We start from the raw sequence: 16,268 nt of genomic DNA, 5'->3' as shown, positions 1-16,268 counted from the left end.
CTTCTCCAAACCAGTCAAGTTATCTCCTGGGATTTGAAATCCCTGGCCTGTCTAGTTGCCCTTAGGAGGAACTGTCCAGATGAGGTTCAAGTCCTTTTCCTGACTTCTTGCTAAGGCATCATAGGTGGTGAGTAGTATGGTCTGAAAGGATACATGCACCCCAATGTTCTGCAGCACTGTTTACAACAGCCAAGACATGGAAGCAACCTAAATGTCCATTGACAAAAGAATGGATAAAGAAGATGTGGTACATATATACAATGGAATATTACTCAGCCGTTAAAAAGAATGAAATAAGCCATTCGCAGCAACATGGATGGACCTAGATATTATCATACTGAGTGAAGTAAGTCAGAGAAAGAGAACTATCATATGATAGTGCTTACAGTGGAATCTAAAAAACATGATACAAATGAACTTATTTATAAAACAGAAATAGGCTTAGAGAACGAACTATGGTACCTGCGGGGAGAAGGTTGGGGAGGAGGGATAGTTAGGGAGTTTGGGCTTGACATGTACACACTGCTATATTTAAAATGGATAACCAACAAAGACCTACTGTATACCACAGGGAACTCTGTTTAATACTCTCTAATAACCTAATTGGGAAAAGAATTTGAAAAAGAATAAAACAAAAACAAAAACCCCCAAAACGAAACAAACAGGAAACGCTGTGAGTAGGATTGCATTCAGCAGAGGCCCAGTCCCATGATCCACTTTTAGTAGCAACTTGCCCACTCTTCAAGAGGAAACCAAATGCAAAGTAACTGTATTTTTTATTTCTATTAACAACAAAAGGCTTCCATAATTTCACATCTCATTGCTTTTAAGAGCACATATATTACAAATAAAGAAACTCCACAAACTTTAAAGATTAGTATTTATCAACATTTTTGTACACATACACAAATATTTTAATATAATGGTATCTGAAATGTTATTCATATAGTTTTAGCACTGTCATAAGTATTAACTAAAAAGTTTTTTTAATTTGGTAAAAACCATATATTTTACAATCTTCTATTTACATCTGAAATATGCTCAAATGTTAAAAAACATTCACTTTGACCTTTAAAATATGTGTACGAGGACTGGGTATGGAACATAATGTAGCCGATAGCAAACTTACAGTCGGCTTTTGAGCTACACATTCATTGGAATTTCATAGCAAATATTCAGCTTGGCTTGATCGACGCTGCTCAAAGAAAAAGGATGTAAGGAATGTGCAAATCTGGAGGCTGGCAAAATTCTCAAGCTAGCGAGGTAAAAACAAAAAATATGAACACCATAAAAACTTCAAATAAATTAATGTATCTTTCTCTTCCCCGAGATTAGCTGCAAATTCAGAGTTCTCTTGGAGGCGTGTCTGACGTTGCAGACTCTCCCTCAAACTTCTGCACTGGGTGAGACAGAGAGGGAGCCGCCTTGTTAATTACTCGAGTGCAGGTTTGCTCCACTCCTCGCTTTGATGGGCCGTCCTGGTACGTAATCTTGGGACAGGACAAAACATATGTGACGAAACAAAATGATGACAGAGAAGTCTGTGTTAATATCTCCAAACACAAAATTAAACCCAGAACAGTGATTTTTTAAAATTCCCTACAGGAAATCTGCAAATGTTGAAAAATGCACTTATCAAAGCAGATCTGAAGAATTTTTTCCCAGCCCATGTCTCAGCCATGTTGACCAGATTTAAAGTAGCTTTCCGATACTCTTCAACTATCATATATATATATATATATATATATATATATATATATATATATATATAAAATTATTTTTTATTTTTGCGGTACGCGGGCCTCTCACTGTTGTGGCCTCTCCCGTTGCGGAGCATAGGCTCCGGACGCGCAGGCTCAGTGGCCATGTCTCACGGGCCCAGCCGCTCCGCGGCACATGGGATCGTCCCGGACTGGGGCACGAACCCGCGTCCCCTGCAACGGCAGGCGGATTCTCAACCACTGCGCCACCAGGGAAGTCCCAGATATATATATATTTGTAAATGTCTGAATGAACCTTATGAATGTGTTTGAGTAATTCTGGAATTTTATTTTATTTGCAAAGTTTGTAAACTGTATGGGCAAAATCTGCCCCCAAAGGGAAACAGCAGAAGCCTCATTTAAATGTTTGCATTAATGGAACTATAATACAAGGAAAAAATATACCTTGACCTGATTTTACTTTTGAAAATAATGTTAATACGCCTAAATCATACTTTCCTGTCAGATCTGTTCAAATAATGATATGTGAACACAATAACAATCACAGAAACCCCAGGCACCTCTAAAATCTCTATACAGAAGAGACTTAATTAATATTTAAAATTCTTGGTTATGACAATTTTCCCACTAACTTCCTGCATTACCATGCTTTAGCTCTACTACTTTTATGGGATGGAATGGTCGCTCTGTCCCCACCAAGCACCTGGCATCCATGTATCCTATACTACCAATAAGTTCTCCTTTTGATCAATGTCTCAAGTTCTGCTTAAATAAATTGGCCAACAATGTATCAAAAGAAATTCTAAAAGCAACATGCCTTTGGATGTCGCCTGCTTGGCACTTTAACAGAGTAGATGTGTTCCTTTCCCTGTATTTTATATTTGATATCCATTACCAGCGTTGACTTCACTATGCTGTCATCCTTCTAAATGTTGAAACAGACTCTGAATCAGCATCTTACGCTTCATCCAATAGTTACATGTATTACTTTGGCCTCCATCAAAGGAGGCTTTTATGGATTTTGGCTGTTTATAAAATAGTGCGGCATTCTGACTGCCTGTAAAGGTAATTACTGCCTGCCTGTCACTTCAGCAGCTGAGGCTGTTGCATCGCCACATCTCCATGTTACACACTAGCATCCACTGAATCCGGCTTCATCTCTCTCCTTATACTGAAGGTTCTTTCACTAAGTAGTGGCTTCAGTCTTAGCCTTTTAGCTAAGACTTTTCTGGACACTCTTGGAGTGAACTGCATAATCAATTCTATTTCTGTTTTTCTATTTCTATGTTTGTCTATCCATTCTAACTCTGTTTCTGTGTTTTAAAAGTTCTATGGTAGAATTTCTCTCTTCTACTGTTATTATATATGTACCTGTTTCCAGAATATGTGGATGAGTATCTAGGTATGTAAAGGTATTCATACATTAAAGATGATGGTTCATTCATGCATTACAGGGTTATGCTAAAATTTGACTACCCTTCCCTCTGCTAGAGTTCAAACCCAAACATTATGGTCAAATGCTTTATTAAAAAATTGAGAAAAGAAGCAAACACATTTTTTTTGTTATAAATCTGAACTGAGATAAATACCCAGTTTTTAAAAAATATTTTGGACTTTAAGGACCCCTATCCTTTGCTAGCTATTTCTGACATTACAACCAACTCAAAACACTTATCAATGGTTGTCATGAAAATAGCTTATTTTGCTGTAGATGACTTAGAGTTTTGCTACGGTTAATTTAAATTTATGATTGATAATCGTCAATTAAGTAGTTAATTTAGAATATCCTCTACAGAGTTAGAAGTTAATATTTTGTCCTCATTTTAATCTAAGGTAGAAATGTGGAATGGCCACATAATAGAGTAAATCGTTTTTAAGGAAAACTTTTTTTTTTTTTTCTGTGGTACGCGGGCCTCTCACTGTTGTGACCTCTCCCGTTGCGGAGCACAGGCTCCGGACGTGCAGGCTCAGCGGCCATGGCTCACAGGCCCAGCCACTCCGCGGCATGTGGGATCTTCCCGGACCGGGGCACGAACCCGCGTCCCCTGCATCGGCAGGCGGACTCTCAACCACTGTGCCACCGGGGAAGCCTGGAAAACTTTTTTCTTAGGGTATCGTGAATGTTGTAGTCATTGTGCCATACATAAAAACCTATGTGACAAATCCCCATAGAAGCTCGGGACCAGGAGAAAGTTTGTCTTTCCTGCCAACAGATCTGTTTCTTTTACTAAATAACAGGACCCGTGTAATGCATAAGTTTCTTTTCTTTGCATCAGTTTCTACAAAGCACAGAGTCACATTTTGCTTCTCTCAGCAAAGGTTTTCTGGAAAAGAAATTATTTTTCTCTCCTCTTAATCACCTGGTCCTTGTCTTTGTAATGTTGTTTTAGCACTTGGAGGTATAATGAATCTTTGTTTTGGATACAAATGAGCTCAAATGTATTTCAGAAGTTGACAGAATATACGTTTTCCTTTTAAAAGCTAAGTTGTTAACTTTAGCTTTTTCATTTTAGTAGGCTTTTTAATTTTCATACTGACCTACCTTGAAATAGAAATAAAGTTGTTCTAATTAAGTAAACATCTAGAGAACACTAGTCACTATGGAGGCGTCTGGGAAAAATGAAGAGGTAGACCAGAAGGCCACAAAGGACAGAGTAGACATAAGGAAAGAAAAACATACCGCTTTTGCTTACAGTACTGAGGGAAATACTAGACACAGAGGAACAGAAGCTGTATAAACATGGACCACGACAGAGCTGCCAGGAAAAAAAGAGAAAAGCATTTTTGCCCAAAGTTTCAAGGTCAGATGCAATTTACAGTTGGAAACAAGCATTTCTTTGCCACTTATTCCCCCTTTCAGATCCACTGTTTATTCTTTTTGTTTCATTCTCCGATTTATGATTTCCCATGCTGTTAAGGCGTTGTTCCTGAGTATTTAATTCCATTACCCCTGAAAAATTCCAAACCAATACTTCCACTAGCAATCCTATCCAGGAGATTGTTTTCTTTGCAACGTAAGTCAATTAACCATTTCTTTCTCTAACTGCTATGGAGAATTTAAAATGCAGGCAGAAGGAGATGGAAAAGTAGAAAAATATGACACATTTCATGTTTTGTTATAGTGCTAGGCCATTTAAGGAAAGGAAAGGGAACTAATATTTAGTGAATGGCTACTGTGCATGAAGCAGTATTGGGAGGTTAGCTCAAGTTCTCCCCCTCAGTTGTTCTGGAAAGAACACATCTAACTCCTTGAGGGGACCATGGGTGATGAGATGTCCAGGTAGAGTGTGAGGGTTGACGGACGCTGGGAAGCGGGCCAAAAAAAGCAGAAGTTGGCTTTCGGTCGCTCGATTCTCAGTATCCCCAAAAGTACTGTGATTATTGAATGTCCACATTTTGTGCACAGTCTTACAGAACATACTGAATACATGTCAGAAATCATGGATGACTTGCTTGTGGGGTGTGGGGTTGGCTTTTATCCCACTTCTGCATATTTTCCAGAGGTAGCCTTGACCATTAAAAGCCCAGGACCCTAGTCCTGGTGTTCTTCCTGAGTATGATGCAGAGACCCCTAGTGGCAGAACTGTGGAACTCCACATCCCAGCCTGGGGATTGTAAGGTCCTGAATCAGGGGTGTTGGGAGTGGCAGCAAACTCTAGCTGGAATGCCACCAATGTTCTTGGTGTGTAACAGGCATCAACTGTTCTAGAAAACCAACACACATTATTTGGATAAACATCTCTGAAAACTATGGACAGCAACTGGGTTCTCATCTCATCTTCTTTTCCTACAGATTTTTCTCCAACCTGATCCCTCTCCTTTGAGACAGGGGATGTTGTGCATGGGGGAGAGAACAGCTCAGCAACATGGTGTTCAGGAAAGTACAGGGATTTCAGCAGCAGGAAAACAAAGAGACTCTTTCCGGTCCTTCTGGCACTGGGGATAAAATGGGCACGTTCTATGCATGGACCGCTCGGGCTGCTCCAGGGGAAGCCTCACCTGCTCACTCATGATTGCTGAGAGTTCGCTGAGCATGTCCTTATAATGGGATCTCAGTTCCTCCTGGTACTCCAGCTGGTCCTCCTTGATGAGGCGCTCATTCACATCCAGGGCCTGCCCACACACATCTGCAAACTGCCTTTAGTGACAGCAATAAGCAAATTAACAGCCAGAGAAAGTGGCAACTCGAAGTCAGGCTGCTGATACACTCTGCCACCGAGAAGAGGGTCGGTCAGGTGGCTTCCTGGGGCGTTCATTCATGACTCCCTGTCTGAAGGGATTCAAGGAAGAACAGCCCAACAAAGAAAATCTTACCTGAAGATTGCCTTCAAAAGCTTCACTTGGTTGTCAGGGTATTTCTTTGCATTGGTTTCTTCAAGAAAAGCCCGTGCATAGGCCATCGGCCCGGCGTTAACCTATTGGGGAGGAGAGAATTGGATGAGGACGGTCCCGCCTCCTCCATGGAGCCTTCTCCAAGGCTGGAAGGAGTAGCACCCATCGTGTGGCCCCCCAGTTCTCTCACATTGCCTTGTAGTCTACTCATTTGTTATCGGTCTCATCTGCTGTCTCTCAACTGGTCAATGAGCTACTAAAAGGAGGCATCTGAATTCCACACTTCATTGTCATCCTTCCTCAACTTCAGTCCTGTGTGCACCATGTCACATTTGGCCACATCCTCATTCTGTTAGCACTGTTATTTTCTTAATAACCTTGAAAACTAGACTCACCTTGATTTACTTAAATAAATGTAACATCCGTGAAATCAAATGTTTGCCGTGCTAGTTTTTTCCCTACAAACGTTCAAGCAAACACATAGCTATTAATAAGAGACATTCCACAGTGGTTGCGATCTAGGCAGCGCCCTGGGAATCACTGCTTTATTGCATCTCCCTCGAAAGTCTGGCTGAGATTGGGGTCCAAAAGGGACTTTTTAGATTTGCTGAATGAAGGCACAGTGCCAAGTCCTCTTCACACTCACAGGCATGCGTAGGCTCTCATTAGTGACGGCGTCTATGTTCTTCAGGGCTTAACAGTCTTTGCATGTGACTGTGGGGCTTGGAAGGAACAAGGTGAAAGAAGAAGGAAGCCAGTGCTGTATCTGAGGCATCTTCAGATGGCTTTGCCTACCAGGTATTGCCAGTGTGGTAGAGTGAGTACAGAATGCTTTCCTCTGTCTCTCCAGATGCAACTCCACCTTCCTCTGCTCAGCTATGTGCTGAGGGAAGCTGTCCCGTTTGGAGTATAGCAATGGTTCTTTTACTTTCTGGCTTTTAAACATGTATTATTATTATTTTGAGTCAGCCATGGGATACAGACAAGAGGTGGGCGGGGAAGAGGAGAGCCAGATCAGTATCAGGATCAACAGTACTGAGTCTTCCTTTTGCCTCAGGCTGCCGCATAGCTCTGTGTGGCACTGTTACTGACTTGCCTTTATTTAAAATTTTAATACTTTGTTCAATATGGATTTTTGAAGTTATTTTTGATTTTTAAAAATATTGCATTAAAATATAATTTTATCTTGGTTACTGTTTTGATGCTCCCTTAATTTTATGCCCAAGGAAAATGCCTCACTCGCCTCACCCTAGTCTCAGTCCTGTCAGGGCTTATTTAGGTCCAGAGCTTCTTCCTTGCAATCCTCCAGCACAGAACATGTCTATCTGTCTGTCTGTCTGTCATCAGCTGGCTCTCCCTGCTCTCTCCCTGCTTCCACTAACTCTTCTCTCCCCTGAGTCTTCAGGTCTGGGGAGGGTGACAGCCCCTCAGTCTTACGCCCCGGTGCCTGCCCTCTTTGGTTTTCCTAAATACAGCTTGTACTTCTTTTTTTTTTTTTTTGCGGTACGTGGGCCTCTCCTGTTGCAGAGCACAGGCTCCAGACGGGCAGGCTCAGTGGCCATGGCTCACGGGCCCAGCCGCTCTGCGGCATGTGGGATCCTCCCGGACCAGGGCACGAACCCGTGTTCCCTGCATCGGCAGGTGGACTCTCAACCACTGCGCCACCAGGGAAGCCCCTTCTTGTACATTTTTCAAAGAGTCATTTGTTACGTTTTCTTCAGTCACCCACTGTGAACAGGCCCTCTGCTTCCTCTCAAGACCCTGACAGTCAGATAAATACTGATGCACATTTTATGAACTAATAAACATTTTAAAAAGTTTTGTTTTTGAACAGTTTTATAAGGCTTTTCATGACAGAGACTTACAAGAGAGCCATGCTTACTCATTTACTAATTATTTGTTAGAATTTAGAATATAGAACATAGTTTATGCAGAGCAGACGGGAAAGGACGGTTGAGGAAGAAGAAATTTTGTTTCAGCTAAACCTAAGAAAGGCTTATCTCTAGTTTTTGGCACCATCAATGGGCATTCACAAGGAAACAAAATTTTAAAGACTCAGATAAAGGTGTTGAATGGTACCACAAACAGAAAAATGTCTCTTATACCCTTTGTCAAAAAATTTCAAGGGGCATTTTTTTTTTTTTTGCGGTACGCGGGCCTCTCACTGCCGCGGCCTCTGCCGCAGCGGAGCACAGGCTCCGGACGCACAGGGTCAGCGGCCACGGCTCACGGGCCCAGCCGCTCCGCGGCACGCGGGATCCTCCCGGACCGGGGCACGAACCCGGATCCCCTGCATCGGCAGGCGGACTCCCAACCGCTGCGCCACCAGGGAAGCCCCAAGGGGCATTTTGTACCAGGTTCCACTGGCCATGAGTATCTCAGCTCCGGGCGATGCTTACCTTCACGCTGACGCTCCCTTGGAGTTTGAGCTGCAGTCTGATCATGTCCACTTCTTCCATCGTGCAAAGCTGATTAAGCTCGGAAACTTTCTTGGACATCTCGTCAATCGCCACTTCAATGGGATTCAGTTCTGTGCTCGACTGGCTGATGACCTGGATCCTCTTCTTCACGTAGGGGAACAAGTGACTCGCTGCACAAAAGCAATACAAGAGCATTTCAAGGTCGAGGGTTAGTGAAGAGTCAAGGGTTCTCTTGAAAGGACGATCCTGTGTCTTTTCTTTGCACACAGACCATTCCATCCTGCATGTTTTCTGTGTATGTGAGTTATTTTTTTTCTATGTTCCATGCTCTCATATACCTCTTAGGAGCCCAGCTACTTTCCCCTGGCACGTTCTCCCACGCTTCACTAGCCAACATGTCCTCATTGCCGAGGCTGGACTAGACCTATAGAGTCTCTAAACACTGAAAAGATGATAGCTTCCACCACAACTTGTAATTCAAATAAAAACTACACTAAATCACAATCAAGAATGCTTCACTCGATACTGAATAGCATATACGATAATAGCTTTGTTCTAGTTTTTTTTTTGAATTATGAAAGTTCTGGAAAAGTTTACTGAAGGGGAATGTTTCCCCATAGTTTGGGTGTGGCTGCTACCCACGTATTTACTATAGAATCTAGGACTGCTCACCTTTGAAGGTGGCTTGGGTCTCCTTCATTCAGATGCCCGTGCTCATTTTTCCCCTCCGCCTGCCCTAAGTCCCCCTCTGCTGGGTTCCCATGTCATTTCTCAAGCTGGACTCACCTGAAATTTTTGCTTTACTTAGCTCTTTCTCCTACCAGATGGTGAGCGCCTTGAGGGCAAGAATTGTGTTTTATTTATTTGAATTGTCAGAACAATGCCCGACACCTACAGGCACTTATCGAATGTTTGTGGAATGAAGGGAAGACCAACTCACAGGATAGATCTAGATAGTACTGGAAGGGATGCTGGAGGAAAACCCTCTGCATTCATTTCACAGATGAGGAACCTGAATTCCACAGTGGTTGGGAATCTTGCCCCAAAGCACACAATTCCGAGAGTGGCTAACTCTGCAGTAACTGGGGGGTAGTTTCAGGGAGAGAGGAGAGGAAAGCTCAGAGTGCCTTTCCCAAGACACCAGGACCTTCACCACTCTACGGTCTAAAGGGAAGAGGTGGGTAAAGTGACCCTGTGATAGTTTCTGTTTTGGTTGACTTGTCAAGGGTCTCTGTCTTGAAAGAAAATAAAGAAATGTTCCTGGCAAACATTTCCAAGTCAGCACACTTTGGGTACTTGTCTGCAAGATCGAAGTGTCTTGATTTCCGCGAATCCGGCCTAAGCGAGGGCCCTGCGTGGGAGCACGTGCTCGGGGGCCAGCACCTACTTGTCAGGACCGTCCTCCGCTTGCACTGTTCCTCCACGCCACCGTGCTTCTTGCCTGACGGCGTGAAGGGCGTCTCAAAGACAAAGCGGTTGATGTTGTGGTGCATTTCAAAGTCTGTCTTCCGGTCCTCTATTTCCTTTTCCTCAAAGAACGGCGTGACATAGGTCACCTGGATGTAGGCGTATTTGGGGTCCAAATCCTTGGGGTTTACCTGTTTCAACACATTATGGGCAGAGAAAGAGCAGTGAGCCGTGAAGTGCTTCTGAAAGAAAGGTGGGGAACCCTGTATCCCCCCAGCTTGGCATCCTGAGCTGCCCCTCTCAGAGAAGAAAGGCCCATCACATCATGTGAGGGCTGGGTGAACGGAAAGCCCAAAAGCGTAGCTGGCTGGACCGTGGTCAAGCAGCCAGATGGTGGCAGAGGCAGCAGGGACCAGCTTGCCAAGTAGCTGGGGCTCTTTGAAACATAATTGCTTGGCTATGACGTACTATTTAACCTTTTATTTTCTTTCTCTTCTGTACTGAATATCTTCATCTTTGTGTTGAATCAAGCTTGTTGACAGTAGAAATATATCTCTCTGTTCCTCTACGATTCAGTCGTGTACCTAGACTGGGACCATCGGCTGTGGGCTTGTACTGTGAAAGGAGGTTCCTGGTCTGTTTAGCAGATTAACTGATGACCTGTCGCACGACTGCAAATATTTTTATTTTCGATTTCTCGAATTCCTTCTCTAATCTGCAATAAGTCATTCTATGTAATTTTTAAAACTAACTGAGCTTTGGTGAATAGGCTTGACAAACAGCAAGGAAGACAGGCTTGGGGTCTCCCCCACACAGCCAGGCAATGGCTCTTGCTTTCCTTCAAGGAGGGAGAGATGAGCCTCGGCCTCTTTGCTAATGATTCCTTGAAGAATTTTCAGGCTTCTTCCAACTTTCTCCATCCGTTCACCCACCCACTGTTTATCCAATTCCAGAGATTGGAGGAAGCTCATGAATTTATTTGTAATGCTGCAGATAATGGCACTGTAAGATGGGTGTAACTGTAACCATTTCACAGATTAAAAAATGGAGACTCCGAGTGACCACCCAGCTTCTCCAAGATGGATCGCCAGCTGATAAGTGGCAGCATGTGGCGGGATGAAGACAACAGTTGTCCTGACACCAAAATTGGCACTTCTCTCACTGCTAGGAATTGTTTCTACTTTCCATGTAGAAGGGCGACCATGACCGCGGTTCTAGCTCTGTCCCTCTTTATGGGGAAGAGGTTTGTACCTTTCAAGCTAAGAATGATGAACACATTTTAACAATTTCTGTCCAGATCCAGCAAATCTAATCTCATGCCCAGACCCCTCCAAATACTAGCATTGCAAAAGAGGGAAAGGAAAAAAAAGACCTTTTCTGGGCCTAATAGTGGTCAATACAGTTGGGTGCAAACCAGCTTTTCTAGTTCCACCTCTGCCACACTCTTCTATACAATCTATGTTTCAAAGACCTGCCGTTCTCTAAACACACCTCTCCCTTGAATTCCTCCTGTCACTGCATGTGCTGGCTTTTAGAACGCTTACAGAGAACACCTTCTCACCCTACAATCCCCAGCTCAAACATCAGGCTCTCTATGAAGCATCGCCCAACCAAGAATGAGCTGTTCAGGGAGCCCCCAGCCCCAAGCTTTCCCTGTGTGACTTCGATGAAAGCTCCTCCAGGAAGACCTTCATGACTAAATAAATACTTTTTTGCTCTTTCCTCCCAGTCCACCATTGGGCCCAATTACTTTAACCCTTTGGTTGCTACTCAAATGCGAACAACCTATGGGAGTGATGTAGGGTTTAGTAAGTTGTTTCTAAGATTACCTAAAAGTTACTCAAATAAACATGTACAAGGTTTCTGACACTCCCCTCCCCAGTCACCAATCCATCGACCAATAAACAACCGAAACGCTCAAAATAGTTTAGGTAGTTTACTTTGCATAGTCAGGCAGAAATTTAAAACATTAATGAATGTAGTTAAGAGAGAAAAAAAAATGTAGTCAGTTCTTTGCAGTTGCATGAATCTTGATGTTCCCCTACCTTATTGGAGTCCTGGATTATCTTCACATTGTCCGCTCCGAATTTATCTGCGTAGAGCTTGAGCAGTCTTTGGGAAATCTCGGAGAGACCCGTCAGCTTAGGCTCTTTATAAATATACTCTTTACCTTCTTCTTCTTCAAAAAAACCCTATGAAAGACATACAGCGAACCGCCAAGTTTATTAGAGAACTCCAACCGCAAATAAGGAGCAAAACAAAAACATTTACTTAAATGTTATAGCCAGTATTTTGGTTGTCATCCAAGCCATAGATTAGCACCCTATAAAATTCAAATTCAGAGAAAAATCGAGTGAAGGAAACAAAGTATCATGTTAGAATCAGTCATCAGTGTAAATACTGCCTAGTCAGGCCAAAGAGCCTCACGAAGCAAATTACACGTATTTTTCTCTATTAGAAGAAATCATTGGTAATACCTGCTTGCATATATTTTAGGGGAAGAATGCCCTCATGTGGTAGCCTGGTGTAGAACACAAAGTCTGGAGTACTTTTTGGTATTTTTCAACGGTATTTTTCAAAGAGCAGTATCATTTTTAAGAAAGTCTTGGAAACCAGGATAGGAAATATTAATGCTATAGGGCAGATAAAGGTATCTAAATGGGTTGATATGCCTCCCACATCATCTTAGATGAAAAGCCATAACAGAAATTACATGTGCTATGCTCGCAAGTACTGTTATTTTTAATATTTCATCAGGGGTCTGATGCAACTTGGCTATGTGCAATTTTGTCCTTCAATTTACTTTACTAATAGATCCCTTACGTTCTTGAAAAGCTAGACCTTATGAGTGAAAGTAGTAAAGTAACCATGTTATCGTTTTTATGTCATAGGAGCAAGTAGGTTTTAACCTCTGTTAATTTATTTACCTGGTTTGAAACAGGGGGAAGGGAAGATTCCATTGCGGATAATTGAGGCAATCTTTATAATTCCTTCTCACTGAAGAGACACAGAGGCATTTTTCCTTTGGAATAAATGTGACCTCAGAATATTGGAGTAAGTTTGCAGTTTAAGAACCCAAGTGTCTCTGGTATCTTCTGACTGCAGAGTTTACCTTAAGGAAATGACTTCTGAGGGCTGAGTAAAGATACTGAAGGTCATAAAAAAATCTTACCTATAGATTTTAAAAAATTATTTTTGGCTATTTAAAAACTACTCATTATGTGTAAAAAAGCATGGGTAAAATGTTCCAATGCTGTTTTTTTTCATGGCTAATGTGAGGCAATCTAAGAATAATGATTACAGCTCACATCTGTATGGTTCTTTATACTTGTAAAGCACTTTCATCCATGTAAGTCTGCCCATCATGAACAGTATACTTTGTATCATAATTGGGCTATAACTGAAGGCAAGGAATAAGGCACATTCACCAGCACAGTTCTTGTTCAGCAGGTAATTGCTTGTTTCCTTGTGTTTCCCTAATTGACTTTGGGCTTTTTTAAGGCAGGAAAGTATCTTGTTCAGCACTGCATGTCCAGTATTTAACATAGTGCCTGGTCTCTAGAGCGACATCACTGTACATTAGTTGAATGAATAAACAGATGAATAAGATAGCTCTCAGAGGGCTACATCTTAAAAGGATATATTTGTACCACATATAACTGGAAAAGATTCCATTGCTTTTAACACAGATGTTTTTATGGAACAAATTTCTTTGAGAAATGCTCAAGACCAACACAGTTGATTATGAGTACCTTGACTCCAGACTGCTAAAACAGTGATGTGTGATGCCCAAAGCATGAACGGTCTCTCCTTACCATTCTTCTAGACTTCGTAGGGGTAGTGAGGTCTGGCCCTATCCCCACATGACTTCCAGCCTGCTAGGTTTTTTCTGTTGCTGTCTTTATGGAGTTTTGTCTGATTCAAGGTCAGAGGTTAGTGGCTCAGATTGACAGACTGACACAAAAGAGAACTAAGACTTCTGAGGCCATCAACCAGAATCCCCACAGGGCAATAGCTGAAGCAACATTTACAACTTCCATTTCAACGAGAAAAATGTCTCCAAGTTCCAGGAAAAGATTTTCTCATCATGGTGTGAAAACTAGCACAAAGATACTTTCACTGTGAAAATTTTCCCCTAACAAATTTCTGAATCCAGAGTTAGCAGAAAAGGAGCGGTGAGAGCAGTATTTTATTGTTGTTACTATGACCCTTGTGGCCTTGATCATGACCTGTGACTCCTTTCATCCTTACTCCTTGGTCTGGAGGATGGGAAATAGTACAGACTTAGACTTAGGAGACCCTAAGGACAGTGTCCGGGACACAAAAGGCCATTGGTGAGTGTTAGCTATAATGAGGAGAATGGTAGTGATGACAATGATAAAGGAAAAAACTGTCAGCAAAGCAATCTGAGTTCTGGCTAATATGCAGGGAAACAGCTAAACTGAGTTTTGAGTGCTTAAAAATACCTACCTTTGGGTTCTCTTACTTGGGCACTACACTTTTCCTTATTGTAAAAGGACTATTGATGATTATTTTGATATTTTGGTAAGTGATTGATCAGAAAGAATCGTGATTAGAATTAACCAATTTATTTACAGCACATGGAGCTATAAACCTATTGAGACTATTTTATAAAATGAATAGAAAGGAGCGGGTGTAGCAGAATATAGCCCTTAATCCCTTACAGGGACTGTGTAAGAGCTTTTGGAGCCAGAGAAAAGGAGTCTCTGAAAATGGCCGGGATGCGAGCTTATCTCTTACCCAGGGAAGTCAAAGCAAAGCCCAGTGAGGCACAGGACACTATCTTAAGGAAGTTTAATGCTCTGTCCGTGAAATAATTGAGTTATAAATAGGGACACAAGGTGATGAAAACCTAGGGGCAGTCTCTCTTTTGCTTTTGCCCCAAAGTGATGAGAAGACTGCATTTCAAGGCAACAGGAAATACGACTTCCGCATTTTCCATAGTTCTATTTTTTTAAATGTCATTTTACCAGGCAACAAACGCCCTGATCTGCCATGGTTACGAAACAGCACGTATCCTAGTTAAACAAGGACTTTGAGTCAGTAGGTAACATGTATGGATTATGAAACTTTTAGGCAACAGATGATGATAAAAATGTACTTCAATAAACCGAAAACGAAAATTATTGACTCCTTCTTAGATGTTTTTGCAGGTACTTCAGAATCTTGAAATAGCTCTGGCTCATTATTGGAATGTCAAATATAAGTGCCCCTGCTATTATATTCCACTGATTCAAGGTTCACAAAGGAATGCATCCAAAGAGGAATCTAGTGTATAAAAGATGGGTCAGAAAATCACAATAAGCTAAATGTTAGGAAAAGAAAAACTTCACAGATGCAGAGAAATGGTTTCATACAAACATGAACCCAAATATGAACCCAATTATTAGTGTGTCTATATATATCTATCTATCTCAGTGACTTTCATATAGGAGGGGAGCCAGAAGGGTGTATCACACCCCAACATGGAGATGATGGCTGTACACAGTACACAGGCACCTTTCCTCCCACCCCCAATCCCTTTTCTATCAAGATTCTGAGGTGCATCTATACCCATGTAAGCATGATTGAGAATCATGGAATTTACATCCTTTGATGAACAGAATAAAATTCTCCCAGGCTTTTCACTCAATTCATTCCAGGGCCATCTGATGTTTTAAGTTATTCAATGAGCATTCACTTGCTTGCTTTCATGCTAAATACCAGAGCCTAAGGATTTCATTGATTACAGTTGATGTTTGATCACTACTGGCGGTTCATTACTCTGGAAATGAATACTTCAGGGACACTTGAAGGGGTGTTTTATATAGGCTGCTCTGTGTAAAATTTCCATAGTCAATGATGCCAGGTGTTGCATTAGAAAATCCATGCTATGCAAGACTTGCGTTTTTATTACAGTTCTCGCCACAGAAGAACAGTTTTCAACTTGTTTTCCAGGGTCTGGCTCATTGCAGACATAATATTAACTACTCTAGTCAGTACTATAAAGTGAAAGTACTAGCCCACGGGGGACACTAAAATATTTACACAAAGGCCTTTGTGGAGGCAAAGAGCCGACTGCATGTTATATTCCCACAATCTTCGGAATATGATTGTGAGACATCAATTTGGATTAATAGGTGAATTTTACAAGGACATAAGGTACCATCATAAAAAAAAATCATTTCTGACCATGGAGGTTATGCTAATGAAATAGTCAAGATTTTCTCAGAAACCTTCATTCTGCACACATTTGGGAGGATGTGCAAATCTATTTGCTATTTCTTTATCATCAAATATAAAGTGATGTGCGCCGTCTGCTCCCATTGAATACAGCAGTTCACCCTCTCCGTTTGGTGTCTTGGGACAGGTAGTTGAATATCATTTG

General features: G+C 41.9%; 1 protein-coding gene across 12 annotated transcripts in view; it reads right to left on the bottom strand.

Moving 5' to 3' along the window:
* Positions 1–757: 757 nt before the first annotated feature.
* DOCK10 (dedicator of cytokinesis 10) overlaps positions 758–16,268 on the bottom strand; it is a 280,915-nt gene continuing 265,404 nt past the window's right edge. For 8 of the 12 annotated variants that reach the window (XM_027119931.1, XM_027119928.1, XM_027119906.1 and 5 more), the window contains exons 51-56: positions 11,926–12,072; positions 9,861–10,071; positions 8,453–8,643; positions 6,036–6,136; positions 5,721–5,859; positions 758–1,490 (exon numbers count right to left, since the gene is read on the bottom strand). In XM_027119931.1, the coding sequence (XP_026975732.1) occupies positions 1,344–1,490; positions 5,721–5,859; positions 6,036–6,136; positions 8,453–8,643; positions 9,861–10,071; positions 11,926–12,072 (936 nt within the window). In that variant the 3' untranslated portion in view covers positions 758–1,343. Of the gene's footprint in view, positions 1,491–4,401; positions 4,478–5,720; positions 5,860–6,035; positions 6,137–8,452; positions 8,644–9,860; positions 10,072–11,925; positions 12,073–16,268 lie in introns of those variants that run through there. The other 4 variants (XM_027119911.1, XM_027119937.1, XR_003435547.1 and 1 more) reach the window with 3 other exon arrangements.

This window comes from Aethalodelphis obliquidens, unplaced genomic scaffold (assembly GCF_003676395.1).
Source record: "Aethalodelphis obliquidens isolate GAN/ISIS:26980383/991018 unplaced genomic scaffold, ASM367639v1 scaffold2, whole genome shotgun sequence".
Lineage (NCBI taxonomy): Eukaryota > Metazoa > Chordata > Mammalia > Artiodactyla > Delphinidae > Aethalodelphis > Aethalodelphis obliquidens.
This window is presented reverse-complemented; position numbering and strand designations above follow the sequence as displayed.